This window comes from Struthio camelus, chromosome 36 (assembly GCF_040807025.1).
Source record: "Struthio camelus isolate bStrCam1 chromosome 36, bStrCam1.hap1, whole genome shotgun sequence".
Lineage (NCBI taxonomy): Eukaryota > Metazoa > Chordata > Aves > Struthioniformes > Struthionidae > Struthio > Struthio camelus.
The window spans coordinates 82,536-95,388 of record NC_090977.1 but is presented as its reverse complement, the minus strand read 5'-3'; the positions used below and the strand labels follow the sequence as shown (position 1 = coordinate 95,388).

Sequence of the window (12,853 nt, the reverse complement as noted above, 5' to 3'; positions counted from 1 at the left end):
ATGGGCGATACCACCCCTGTTTTTGGGGGGGGGGAAACGGGCGATACCACCCCCCATTTGGGGGGAAAATGGCTGATACCACTCGTCTTTTGGGGGAAAATGGGCCATACCCCTCTTCTTTTAGGGGGGAAAATGGGTGATGCCACTCCCACTTTGGGGGGGAAATGGGCGATACCACTCTCCTTTTGGGGGAAATGGGCGATGCCATCCCTATTTTGGGGGGAAATGGGTGACATCACCATTTTGGGTGGGAAATGGGTGATACCACCCCAATTTTGGGGGAAAATGGGCCATACCCCCGTTTTAGGGGGAAAATGGGCAATACCACCCCCACTTTGGGGGGAAAATGGCCGCTATCACCCCCCTTTGGGGGAAATGGGCGATACCACTCCCATTTTGGGGGGGAAATGGCCGATACCGCCCCCCTTTGGGGGAAATGGGCGATGCCATCCCAGTTTTGGCGGGAAAGAAGCGGATTTCCCCACCTGGCGTCACCCCGCGCGTTGCCGCCTGCGCGGCCCCTTTAAGCGAGCCCCGCCCCTTCCCACGTGACGCCCCGCCCGGCCCCGCCCCTTCCCCGTGCGCCCGGCCGCTGTTCCTCCCGCCTGACGTCACTGCCGCGCGCCCCGCCCCCCTTCCCCGCGCGTCATCGCGCCGCGCCGAGGCGGGAGGGGAGGAGGCCGCGGAACCTCGCGCCGGGGTAGGGGCGGCGTGACGTCATCAGCCGGGGCCGGGAAGGGGGGACGGGGGCCGCGGGGGGACACGGGGCGCTGACCCCCCCCCCGTCCCCCCCCAGCCCCATGGAGCGGCGGCGCCGGCCGCTCGCCGGCACCTTCAGCGCCAAGAGACGCCGCCGCGAGGCCCCCGCCGGGGAGCCCCCCCCCCCACGGTACCGGGACGCCTGGGCCCCTGCGGGGGGAGGGGGCTCCCGGACGCCTGGGTCCCTTGGAAGTAGTGTGGAGGGTCCCCGGGGGGGGGATCTCGGACGCCTGGGTCCCTCGCGGGGGGAGGGGAGTGTCCCCCGGACGCCTGGGCCCCTCCAGACGCCTGGGTTCCTGGAGGGGAGGGGTCTCCCGGACGCCTGGGTCCCTTGGAAGTAGTGTGGACGGTCCCCGGGAGAAGGGATCCCCCCGGACGCCTGGGCCCCCGTAGGTGCCTCAGTCCCTGGCGGGGAGGGGTTCGCCGGATGCCTGGGCCCCCCGGACGCCTGGGCCCCCCCGACACCTGATCCCAGGGAGGGTGAAGCAGGCTCTCCCGGACGCCTGGGCCCCCCCCGGACGCCTGGGCCCCCCCCCCCGACACCTGGTCCCAGGGAGGGTGAAGCAGGCTCTCCTGGACGCCTGGGCCCCCCGGACGCCTGGTCCCAGGGAGGGTGAAGCAGGCTCTCCCGGACGCCTGGGCCCCCCCCAGACGCCTGGGCCCCCCCGGACGCCTGGTCCCAGGGAGGGTGAAGCAGGCTCTCCCGGACGCCTGGGCCCCCCCCCGGACGCCTGGGCCCCCCCCGGACGCCTGGGCCCCCCCCCCGACACCTGATCCCAGGGAGGGTGAAGCAGGCTCTCCCGGACGCCTGGGCCCCCCCCAGACGCCTGGGCCCCCCCGGACGCCTGGTCCCAGGGAGGGTGAAGCAGGCTCTCCCGGACGCCCGGGCCCCCCCGGACGCCTGGGCCCCGCAGGCTCCCCGGAGGCGGTGGAGGCGGCGCTGCGGGAGGTGACGGCGCTCTTCCCGCGGGGGCTCTTCGGGGACGCGCTGCCCCCGCTCGTGCTGCGGCACCAACTCTACAGCCTGGTGCCCGACCGCACCGCCGTGGACCGGCACCTGGTGCGCCCGGACGCCGGGGCCCCGTGGGGGGCGGGGCGCGACCCGGACGCCGGGGCCCCCAGGGAGGGGGAGGCACCTGGACGTTGGGGCCCCTTGCGGGGGGGGAAGAAGGGGAGGCCCGGACGCCTGGGCCCCTTGTGGCGGGAGGCCCGGACACCGGGGTCCCTTGGGCAGGGGGTGCTCGGATTCCAGGGTGTCCGAGGAGGGGGAGGCACCCGGACGCCGGGGCCCCCCGTGGGTTGGAGCAGGGCCTTCCCGGACGCCTGGGTCCCCCCCGGGCAGCTCCAAGGCGGAGCAGGGTCGCCCCAGACACCTGGGCTCCTTGGGAGGGGGGGGGGATTGCCTGCTCACCCGGACGCCTGGGCCCCTCCTCCCGGACGCCTGGGCCCCTCCTGCTTGACCCTTCTCCCCCCCCCCCCAGAACCACCTGAGGGACGAGGGCCGGATCCGGCTGCTGCACTTGGGCTTCGAGGCCGACGCGCTGGCGGTCGTCTTCACGGAGCCCTACGTGGCCAAGGTGGGGCGGGGGCGGCGGGGGGCCGGGGGGGCTGGGGGGCGGCGCTGACCCCCCCCCCGCCGCCCCGGCCCCCCCCCCCCCCAGGCGCTGCAGGCGGTGGCGGGGAAGCCGCAGGCCGGGCTGGTGCGGCGCTTCCTGGAGACGGCCGTGGCCGCCTGCCCCGAGCTCAGCTACGAGCAGGGCCGCATGCGGGCGCTGGGCTTCGCCGACGCCGACGTCACGTAGGAGGGGGGCCGGGGGGCCGGGGGGGGGCGGCCGGGGGGCAGACGGGGCCCCGGGGGGGTGGACGGGGGGTAGACAGGCGGACAAGGGGGTGCATGGGGGGCAGACGGGGCCCAGGGGGGGTGGACGGGGGGTGGATGGGGGGCAGACAGGGGGCCAGGGGGGGCAGATGGGGGGCGGACGGGGCCCCGGGGGGGTGGATGGGGGCCCTGGGGGTCAGACGGGGGGCCGGGGGGGTGGATGGGGAGCAGACGGGGGGCTAGGGGGGGCGGACGGGGGCAGACAGGCGGACAGGGGGGTGGATGGGGGGCAGACAGGGCCCAGGGGGGCGGATGGGGGGCCAGGGGGGCAGATGGGGGGTGGACGGGGCCCCGGGGGGTCGGACGGGGGGCTGGGGGGGTGGATGGGGGGAAGAGGGGGGCGGATGGGGCCCCGGGGGGTGGATGGGGAGCAGACGGGGGGTGGACGGGGGGCTAGGGGGGGCGGATGGGGCCCTGGGGGGGCGGACGGGGGGCAGACAGGCGGACAGGGGGGTGGATGGGGGGCAGACGGGGCCCAGGGGGGCGGATGGGGGGTGGATGGGGCCCCGGGGGGGTGGATGGGGGCCCTGGAGGGTCGGACGGGGCCCCGGGGGTCCCCCAGGACGGGCTGCAGCCCCCCAGGACGGTGTTTGGGGCCCCCCGGGACAGTGCTGAGGATCGGGGGGGGGGTCGCACTGGGGGTCCCATCTTCCCCCCCCCCCAGCTCCCTGCCGTGGGTCCCGTCCCTTCCCCGTGCTGCGGGTCCCTTCGCCGTGGGTCGCGTCCTGGCCTTGTTCTCCCCGCCGGGGGTCCCAGCGCCGTTCCCCCGCGCCGTGGGTCGCGTCCTCACGGCCCCCCCCGTCCCGTCCCCCCTCCCCCGCGCCGTGGGTCGCGTCCTCACGGCCCCCCCCGTCCCGTCCCCCCCCCGCGCCGTGGGTCGCTTCCTCACGGCCCCCCCCGTCCCGTCCCCCCCTCGCGCCGTGGGTCGCGCCGCCGTGGGTCCGCGCAGGCAGCTGGTGGCGGCCGGGGTGCTGACGGTCCGCGACGCCGGGAGCTGGTGGCTGGCGGTGCCGGGAGCCGGGCGCTTCGTCAAGGCCTTCGTCCGCGGTGCGTGGGGACCCCCGGCCCCCCCGGGACCCCTAGGGTCACCCCCAGACCCCCCAAAGCCCCCTGGGTCCCTCCCCAATCCCCCTGAAGCCCCTTCAAAGCCAACTGGGTCACTCAGCGCCCCCCAACATCCCCCTGGGACCCGCAGGAGCCCTCTCAGGACCCCCCAGACCCCCCCAAATACCCCCAGGACCCCCCCAAATACCCCCTGGCCCCCCCAGGTCCCTCCCAACTGCCCTTGGGACCCCCAGGAACCCCCCCAGGGCCCCCCAGACCCCCCCAAATACTCCCTGGCCCCCCTGGGTCCCTCCCAACTGCCCCTGGGACCCCCAGGACCTCCCCCAGGGCCCCCCGGACCCCCCCAAATACCCCCAGACCCCCCCAAATACCCCCGGCCCCCCCCGGGTCCCTCCCAACTGCCCCGGGACCCCCAGGACCCCCCCCAGGGCCCCCCAGACCCCCCCAAATACCCCCTGGCCCCCCCAGATCCCTCCCAACTGCCCCTGGGACCCCCAGGAACTCCCCCCAGGGCCCCCCAGACCCCCCCAAATACTCCCTGGCCCCCCCGGGTCCCTCCCAACTGCCCCTGGGACCCCCAGGACCTCCCTCAGGGCCCCCCAGACCCCCCCAAATACCCCCAGGACCCCCCCAAATACCCCCTGGCCCACCCAGGTCCCTCCCAACTGCCCTGGGACCCCCAGGACCCCCCCCAGGGCCCCCCCCAGGGCCCCCCAGCCCCCCCCAAATACCCCCTGCCCCCCCCGGGTCCCTCCCAACTGCCCCTGGGACCCCCAGGACCCCCCTCAGGGCCCCCCAGCCCCCCCCAAATACCCCCTGCCCCCCCGGGTCCCTCCGAACTGCCCCTGGAGCCCCCCAGGATCCCCCTAAAGCCCTCGGGCCCCCCAGGGCCCCCCCGAGTGTCCTGTTAGGGGTCCCGCAGGCTGTAGGGACCCCCCGCGGGCCCCCCTGACCCCCGACCCCGCAGGGCGCCGGGCGCTGCTGGCCGCCATCCGGCGCTCGCGGTACAAGGAGGTGGCGCTGGCGGAGCTGGGGCAGCGCCGCCCCCCGGCCGCCGCCCGCCTGGGGGTCACCTACCACCTGCACGACCTCGTCGGGGCTCAGCTCGTCCGCCGGTACGACCCCTGACCCCGCCCTGACCCCTGACCCCTGACCCCTGACCCCCACCCTTCGGGGGGCGGCCGACCCCGTGCATGACCCCCAGCTCACCCCCCGGCGTGACCCCCGACCCCTGCTGTGACCCCCGACCCTTGCTGCGACCCCTGCCGTGATCCTGAGCTGTAGCTGACCCCTGACCTCACCTCTGACCCCTGACCCCAGCCGGGTGCTCACCCCTCCCCCTCTCTTCCCAGCATCCCCTCCGCCTCCGGGACGCTGCTGCGATTGGCCGAGACGTGACCTTTGCCCCCTGCTCCTCCCTTGGAGGACCGGAGGCTTCCCAGCATGCAACGGGGCAGTGCCGGGCCCTGCTCCCCGCCCGCGGGGAGCCCTGTGGACCAATGGGGGGTGTGGCTCGAGCAGGGCCCGCCCCCGAGGGGGCGGAGCTAAAGCAGGCCCAGCCCCTTCCACGGGCTTTGGACCAAGTGGGTCCCACCCTTAAAAGGGGCTGGGCTGCGGGCCCCGCCCCTTCGAGGGGCGTGACTAAGCCTGACCCCACCCCCTCAAGGCGTTGCCCCTTTAAGGGGGGCGTGGCCGAAGCGGCCCCTCCCCAGGGCCCTGCCGTGCCCGCGCGGGGCTGGGGGGGCTCGTTAGCGCTGGCTGACGTCACGCGGGGCTCGTGCCGGGGGGGGGGGGAACAGGCAATAAAAGGGTTTTTTCCCCCCCCCCATTCTCGTGTCTTCTTTCGGGGCGGCGGGCGCGCCGCGTTGCCCCTTTAAGAGGGGGCCCCGCCCCTCCCCTCTTCGCCCCGCCCCTCCTCCCGGCGCTCGGCCAATGGAAGCGCGGCGGGGGCGCGTGACCGCCGCTGGCCCCGGCGGCTCTTAAAGGGGCCGCGCCCGTCATGGCGGCCGCCGCGCTCCTGGCCCTGCTCGGCCTCGCCGCCGCCGCCGCCGCCCGCCAGTGGGTCGCGACCCCCGACACGGTAGGGACCCCCCTCCCCCCCCACGGACCCCCCCTGCCCCACGGACCCCCCACGGCCCCCCCCACGGACCCCCTGCCCCACTGATCCCCCCCCCACGGACCCCCCTGCCCCACGGCCCCCCCTGCCCCACTGATCCCCCCCCACGGCCCCCCCCGCCCCCCACGGACCCCCCCCACGGCCCCCCCCTGCCCCACGGACCCCCCTGCCCCACGGCCCCCCCCTGCCCCACTGATCCCCCCCCCACGGCCCCCCCCGCCCCACGGACCCCCCTGCCCCAGGGATCCCCCGCCCCCCCCACGGCCCCCCCCTGCCCCACGGCCCCCCCCGCCCCACTGATCCCCCTGCCCCACGGCCCCCCCCGCCCCACTGATCCCCCCTGCCCCACAGATCCCCTGCCCCACTGATCCCCGCCCCGCAGCCTGCTCTCCGTGCCCCACAGCCCCCCCTGACGCCGCCCCGCAGCACCCCCTGCCCCACAGCCCCCCCCGCAGCCCCCCTGCAGCCCCCCCGCCCCACAGCCCCCCCACCCCCTCACCCCGCAGCCCCCCCGCAGCCCCCCCCGCCCCCCTGCAGCCCGCCCGCCTGCCCCTCAGCCCCCCCACCCCCTCACCCCGAAGCCCCCCGCAGCCCCCCTGCAGCCCCACAGCCCCCTCCCTGCCCCACAGCCCCCCCACAGCCCCCCCCGCAGCCCCCTCCCCACCCCACAGCCCCCTCCCTGCCCCACAGCCCCCCCACAGCCCCCCCGCCCCACAGCCCCCCCGCAGCCCCCCCCCACAGCCCCCCCCCGCCCCCCCCGCAGCCCCCTGACGGCGCCCCGGGGGCAGGTGCGCCCGCGGGTGACGCAGGAGCAGCTGCTGTGGGTCAGCGGCCGGGCGCTGGGGGCCGTGGACACCTTCCGGGTGCCGCTGCTGGCGGCCACCGGCCGCGGGACCCTGCTGGCCTTCGCCGAGGCCCGCAAGCGCTCGGCCGCCGATGCCGGCGCCAAGTTCATCGCCTGCCGCCGCTCCGTCGACGGAGGTGGGGCGGGACCCCCGCTTGGGGGAGCTGGGGGGGCTGGGGGGGCGCCTGGGGGGACCGGGACCCACTTGGGGGGCGGCTGGGGGACCGGGACCCCCGCTGGGGGGGGCTGGGGGGGCCGGGACCCCCGCTTGGGGGGCGGCTGGGGGGGGCTGGGGGGCCGGGACCCCTGCTTGGGGGGCGGCTGGGGGGGCTGGGGGGGCCGGGACCCCGCTTGGGGGGAGCTGGGGGGGCCGGGACCCCCGCTTGGGGGGCGGCTGGGGGGGGCTGGGGGGGGCCGAGACCCCCACTTGGGGGGGGGCTGGGTCCCCACTTGGGGGGAGCCGGGGGGCGGTGTGGGGGTGTGGGGGTCTGGGCCCCACTTGGGGGGCAGCTGGGGAGGGTCTGGGGGGCCAGGACCTGCGCTTGGGGGGGCTGGGGGGGGCTGGGGGGGGCCGGGACCCCCATTTAGGGGGTGGCTGGGGGGGCTGGGGGGCCGGGGAAGTCCAAGGGGTCCGGCGGGGGTCTGGGGGGGCTCTGAAGGGGTCCTGGGTGTCCAGGGGGGCTCCAAGGGGGTCCGAGGAGGGTCCAAGGGGCCTCCGGGGGGCTCCAGGGGGGTCCAGGAGGGGTCTGGGGGCTCCGAGGGGGTCCGGGGGGGCTCCAGGGGGGTCCAGGAGGGGTCCGGGGGGGCTCCGAGGGGGTCCGGGGGGGCTCCAGGGGGGTCCAGGAGGGGTCTGGGGGCTCCAAGGGGCTCCGAGGGGGGTCCGGGGGAGCTCCGAGGGGCTCCAGGGCGGCTCCGAGGGGGTCCGAGAAGGGTCCAGGGGCTCCGGGGGGGCTCCGGGGGTCTGGGGGGGCTCCGGGGGTCTGGGGGTCTCCGAGGGGGTCCGGGGGGCTCCGGGGGGTCCGGGGGGGCTCTGGGGCTCCAGAGGGTCCGGAGGGGGCTCCGGGGGAGCTCCGAGGGGGCTCCGGGGGGGCTCTGGGGGTCTCCGAGGGGGTCCGGGGGGGGTCCGGGGGGGTCCGGGGAGGCTCTGGGGGTCTCCGAGGGAGTCCGGGGGGCTTCGGGGGGTCCGGGGGGGCTCCAGGGGGGTCCAGGAGGGGTCTGGGGGCTCCGAGGGGGTCCGGGGGGGCTCCGGGGGGTCCGAGGGGGGTCCGGGGGAGCTCCGAGGGGCTCCAGGGCGGCTCCGAGGGGGTCCGAGAAGGGTCCAGGGGCTCCGGGGGGGCTCTGGGGGTCCAGGGGGGCTCTGGGGGGGTCCGGGGGGGCTCCGGGGGTCTGGGGGTCTCCGAGGGGGTCCGGGGGGGCTCCAAAGGGGTCCAGGGGAGCTCCGGGAGTCCGGGGGGCTCCAAGGGGCTCCGGGGGGCTCCGAGGGGGGTCCGGGGGGGTCCAAGGGGCTCCGGGGGGGCTAGAGGGGGGCTCCAAGGGGCTCCGGGGGGGCTCCGAGGGCGTCTGGGGGCTCCGAGGGGCTCTGGGGGGCTCCAGAGGGTCCGGAGGGGGCTCCGGGGGGGTCCGGGGGGGTCTGGGGGGGCTCCGGGGCTCTGGGGGTCTCCGAGGGGGTCCGGGGGGGCGGGGGGGCCTCCGGGGGGCCAGCGGCGGCCGACGGGGGCTCGCGCAGGCGCCACGTGGAGCCCGACGCGGTTCATCGCGGACGACGGGGCGGCGGGCGACGGGCTGAGCCTGGGGGCGGCCGTGGTGGCGGGGGCCGAGGTGCTGCTGCTCTACGCGCTCTGCGCCCACCGCGCCGCCTGCGGCCCCCCCAGCACCATGCTGCTGCGCAGCCGCGACGACGGCCGCTCCTGGGGGGCCCCCCGCAACCTCTCCGACCAGGTCGGCACCGCCGTCTTCGCCCCCGGGCCCGGCTACGGCATCCAGGTGGGCCGCGGGCCCCGGCGTCCGGGCGATGGCGGGGGGGTCTGGGAGCGGGCGGGGGGCCCCGGCGTCCAGGGAACGGGGAGAGGGCCCAGGCGTCCGGGCGACGGGGGGGTCTGGGAGCGGGCAGGGGGCCCCGGCGTCCGGGGAACGGGGAGAGGGCCCAGGCGTCCGGGCAGCGGGGGGGTCTGGGAGCGGGCAGGGGCCCAGGCGTCCGGGAACGGGGAGAGGGCCCAGGCGTCCGGGCGACGGGGGGGTCTGGGAGCAGGGAAGGGACCAGGCGTCCGGGGAACGGGGAGAGGGCCCAGGTGTCCAGGAGGTGGGGGGGTCTGGGAGCGGGCGGGGGGCCCTGGCGTCCGGGGAACGGGGAGAGGGCCCCGGCGTCCGGGCGACGGGGGGGTCTGGGAGCAGGGAAGGGACCAGGCATCCGGGGAACGGGGAGAGGGCCCAGGTGTCCGGGCAGCGGGGGGGTCTGGGAGCGGGCGGGGGGCCCCGGCGTCCGGGGAACGGGGAGAGGGCCCAGGCGTCCGGGCGGCGGGGGGGTCTGGGAGCGGGCAGGGGCCCAGACGTCCGGGGAACGGGGAGAGGGCCCAGGCGTCCGGGCGGCGGGGGGGTCTGGGAGCGGGCAGGGGCCCAGGCGTCCGGGGAACGGGGAGGGGGCCCCGGCGTCCGGGCGACGGGGGGGGGGTCCGGGAGCGGGGAGGGGGCCCAGGCGTCCGGGCGACAGGGGGGTCTGGGAGCGGGCAGGGGGCCCCGGCGTCCGGGGAACGGGGAGAGGGCCCAGGCGTCCGGGCGACGGGGGGGGTCTGGGAGCGGGCAGGGGCCCAGACGTCCGGGGAATGGGGAGAGGGCCCACGCGTCCGGGCGACGGGGGGGTCTGGGAGCGGGCAGGGGGCCCCGGCGTCCGGGGAACGGGGAGAGGGCCCAGGCGTCCGGGCGACGGCGGGGTCTGGGAGCGGGCGGGGGGCCCCGGCGTCCGGGGAACGGGGAGAGGGCCCAGGCGTCCGGGCGACGGGGGGGTCTGGGAGCGGGCGGGGGGCCCCGGCGTCCGGGGAACGGGGAGAGGGCCCAGGCGTCCGGGCAGCGGGGGGGTCTGGGAGCGGGCAGGGGCCCAGACGTCCGGGGAACGGGGAGAGGGCCCAGGCGTCCGGGCGGCGGGGGGGTCTGGGAGCGGGCAGGGGCCCAGGCGTCCGGGGAACGGGGAGGGGGCCCAGGCGTCCGGGCGACGGGGGGGGGGTCCGGGAGCGGGGAGGGGGCCCAGGTGTCCGGGTGACGGGGGGGTCTGGGAGCGGGCAGGGGGCCCCGGCGTCCGGGGAACGGGGAGAGGGCCCAGGCGTCCGGGCGGCGGGGGGGTCTGGGAGCGGGCAGGGGGCCCAGGCGTCCGGGGAGGCCTGAGAGAGGGCCCAGGCGTCCGGGGAACTAGGGGGTTTGGGAGCGGGGAGGGGGCCCCAGGTGTTTGGGGTGGGGGCCCAGGCATCCGGGACAGGGCCCAGGCGTACGGGCGGGGCCCAGGTGTCCGGGGGGGTGGGGCCCAGGCGTCCGGGGGGGCCCTGGTGTGCGGGCGGGACCGAGGTGTGCGGGCGGGGCCCAGGCGTCCGGGGGGGGCCCCGGCGCGTGGGCAGGACCGAGGTGTGCGGGCGGGGCCCAGGCGTCCGGGGGGGGGGCCCAGGTGTCCGGGCGGGACCGAGGCGTGCGGGCGGGGCCCAGGCGTCTGGGGGGGGGGCCCAGGTGTCCGGGCGGGACCGAGGTGTGCGGGCGGGGCCCAGGCGTCCGGGGGGCCCCGGCGCGCGGGCGGGGACCGAGGCGTGCGGGCGCAGAAGCAGCGCGAGCCGGCCCGCGGGCGCCTGGTGGTGTGCGGCCACGGCTCGCTGGAGCGCGACGGCGTCAGCTGCCTGCTGAGCGACGACGGCGGCCGGAGCTGGCGCCGCGGCGGCGCCCTGCGCGGGATCCCCTTCGGCGCCCCCAAGCGCCCCTTCGACTTCACCCCCGATGAGTGCCAGGTGGGGCCCCGGCGCCCGGGGCGCTCGCCGAGCCTCCCCGGGGCCTCCGGAGCAGCCGGCAGGGACCCAGGCGGCGGCAGGCTCCCGGCCCCCAGTCCCGTGGATGGGGGGCCCAGGCGTCCGGGTGCAGGGGGCCCAGGCGTCCGGGTGCAGGGGGTCCGGGTGCAGGGGGCCCAGGTGTCCGGGGGAGAACGGGCCCGGGCATCCGGGTGCAGGGGGTCCGGGTGCAGGGGGCCCAGGTGTCCTGGTGGAGAGCGGGCCCAGGCGTCCGGGTGCAGGGGGTCCGGGTGCAGGGAGCCCAGGTGTCCGGGGGAGAATGGGCCCAGGCGTCCGGGTGCAGGGGGTCCGGGTGCAGGGGGCCCAGGTGTCCTGGTGGAGAGCAGACCCAGGCGTCCGGGTGCAGGGGGTCCGGGTGCAGGGGGCCCAGGTGTCTGGGGGAGAACGGGCCCAGGCGTCCGGGTGCAGGGGGTCCGGGTGCAGGGAGCCCAGGTGTCCGGGGGAGAACGGGCCCAGGCATCCGGGTGCAGGGGGTCCGGGTGCAGGGGATCCAGGTGTCCGGTGGAGAGCGGGCCCAGGCGTCCGGGTGCAGGGTGCCCAGGTGTCCGGGGGAGAGCGGGCCCAGGCGTCCGGTGCAGGAGGTCCGGGCATCCAGGTGCAGGGGGCCTAGGCGTCTGGGTGGACAGGGCCCAGGTGCCCGGGGGAGAGCGGGCCCAGGTGTCCGGGGGAGAGTGGGCCCAGGTGTCCTGGTGGAGGGGGCCCAGGCGTCCTGGTGGAGAGGGAGCCCAGGCGTCCAGGGCAGAGGGGGCCCAGGCGTCCTGGCGGAGTGCACCCAAGCATTTGGGGAGGCAGCAGTCGGGTGCTGGGGTGGAGGACGGGCGGGACCCCGGCGTCCGAGGGACCCAGGCGTCCGAGGGACCCAGGCGTCCGGCCCCCCCCCAGCCCTACGAGCTGCCCGACGGCTCCCTGGTCATCAACATCCGGAACCAGAACTTCTACCACTGCCGGTGCCGCATGGTGGCCCGGAGCTGGGACGGGGGCCAGAGCCTCCCCCCCGAGGCCGTGACCTTCGACCCCGCCCTGGTGGACCCCGCCGTGGCCGCCAGCGCCCTCGTCACCGCCGGCCTCGTCTTCTTCAGCAACCCCGCCCACGAGAGCCAGCGTGAGGGGCCCAGGCGTCCGGGAGGGAGGGGACTCTGGGCCGAGGAGGGGGCCCAGGCGTCCGGGGAGGGGCCCAGGTGTCCGGGAAGGGGAGGGCACCCTGGGCCGAGGGGGGGGGCCCAGGTGTCTGGGAGGGGAGGGGACCCTGGGGTGAGAGGGAGGGACCCAGGTGTCCGGGGACGGGCCCAGGTGTCCGGGGAGGGGAGGGCACCCTGGACCGAGGGGGGGGCCCAGGTGTCCGGGAGGGGAGGGCACCCTGGGGTGAGGGGGAGGGACCCAGGTGTCCGGGGACGGGCCCAGGTGTCCGGGGAGGGGAGGGCACCCTGGACCGAGGGGGGGGCCCAGGTGTCCGGGAGGGGAGGGCACCCTGGGGTGAGAGGGAGGGACCCAGGTGTCCGGGGAGGGGCCCAGGCGTCCGGGGCAGGTCAGTGGAGGAGGATGCTAGGGTGGGGTTTGTGCTGGGGGCGGGGTTTGGGGATGGGTGGGCGTGGCCTCAAGCCCTGGGCGTGGCCTAACCTGTCCCCGCCTCCCCCCAGGCGTGAACCTGACCCTGCGCTGGAGCTTCACCAACGGCACCACGTGGTGGGGGCGGGGCCTGCAGGTGTGGGCGGGGCCGAGCGGCTACTCCACCCTGGCGGCCCTGCCCCCGGAGGCCCAGGGCGACGCCCCCAGCCTCTACGTCATCTACGAGAAGGGGCGGAGCCAGTACACCGAGAGCATCTCAGTGGCCAAGATCAGCATCTTCGATGACCTCTGACCCCGCCCCCTCCTGCCCCACCTCCCCCCCCGGGGGGGCAATAAAGGGTTCGACCCCCCCCCAACAGGGCTCCGTGCTGTGATTTGGGGGGGGGGGCCCGGACGCCTGGGCCCCCCCCCGGACGCCTGGGCCCTCCCTGGACGCCTGGGCCCCCCCGGATGGCTGGGTCCATCTGAGATGCCTGGGGCCCACCCGGACACCTGGGTCCATCTGGGACGCCTGGGCCCGCCCGGACGCCTGGGCCCCTCTCGGACGCCTGGGCCCCCCCGGATGGCTGGGTCCATCTGAGATGCCT

General features: G+C 78.0%; 2 protein-coding genes across 4 annotated transcripts; both read left to right on the top strand.

Moving 5' to 3' along the window:
• The first annotated feature begins 436 nt into the window (after nt 1–436).
• STK19 (serine/threonine kinase 19) lies at nt 437–5,203 on the top strand. The gene is made up of 9 exons (XM_068923829.1): nt 437–548; nt 665–700; nt 797–889; nt 1,674–1,819; nt 2,241–2,336; nt 2,421–2,557; nt 3,588–3,685; nt 4,671–4,818; nt 5,056–5,203. The coding sequence occupies exons 1-9, from the start codon at nt 437–439 to the stop codon at nt 5,099–5,101; spliced, it is 912 nt and encodes a 303-aa protein (XP_068779930.1). The 3' UTR covers nt 5,102–5,203.
• Nucleotides 5,204–5,535: 332 nt separating this feature from the next.
• Nucleotides 5,536–12,622, top strand: NEU1 (neuraminidase 1). 3 transcript variants are annotated; one of them, XM_068923955.1, is made up of 6 exons: nt 5,536–5,783; nt 6,608–6,800; nt 8,390–8,646; nt 10,464–10,643; nt 11,583–11,802; nt 12,338–12,622. In XM_068923955.1, exons 1-6 carry the CDS (start codon nt 5,703–5,705, stop codon nt 12,556–12,558), a joined length of 1,152 nt encoding a protein of 383 aa, XP_068780056.1. In that variant the 5' UTR covers nt 5,536–5,702; the 3' UTR covers nt 12,559–12,622. The 3 variants fall into 3 exon arrangements, with proteins under 3 accessions (XP_068780056.1, XP_068780055.1, XP_068780057.1); XM_068923954.1 differs by having other exon boundaries at nt 5,622–5,783; nt 10,461–10,643; XM_068923956.1 differs by having other exon boundaries at nt 5,636–5,783; nt 8,535–8,646; nt 10,532–10,643.
• Nucleotides 12,623–12,853: the final 231 nt, after the last annotated feature.

Excerpts from the sequence above, each read along its gene's own strand:
- NEU1 (XM_068923954.1), top strand. The coding sequence starts at position 5,703 with ATGGCGGCCGCCGCGCTCCTGGCCCTGCTCGGCCTCGCCGCCGCCGCC. Across the intron at positions 8,647-10,460 it reads GGCCCGGCTACGGCATCCAG|AAGCAGCGCGAGCCGGCCCG; the intron begins GTGGGCCGCGGG and ends GTGCGGGCGCAG. Across the intron at positions 11,803-12,337 it reads CCCCGCCCACGAGAGCCAGC|GCGTGAACCTGACCCTGCGC; the intron begins GTGAGGGGCCCA and ends GCCTCCCCCCAG.
- STK19 (XM_068923829.1), top strand. The coding sequence starts at position 437 with ATGGGCGATGCCATCCCAGTTTTGGCGGGAAAGAAGCGGATTTCCCCA. Across the intron at positions 701-796 it reads CCGCGGAACCTCGCGCCGGG|CCCCATGGAGCGGCGGCGCC; the intron begins GTAGGGGCGGCG and ends GTCCCCCCCCAG. Across the intron at positions 3,686-4,670 it reads CGTCAAGGCCTTCGTCCGCG|GGCGCCGGGCGCTGCTGGCC; the intron begins GTGCGTGGGGAC and ends CCGACCCCGCAG.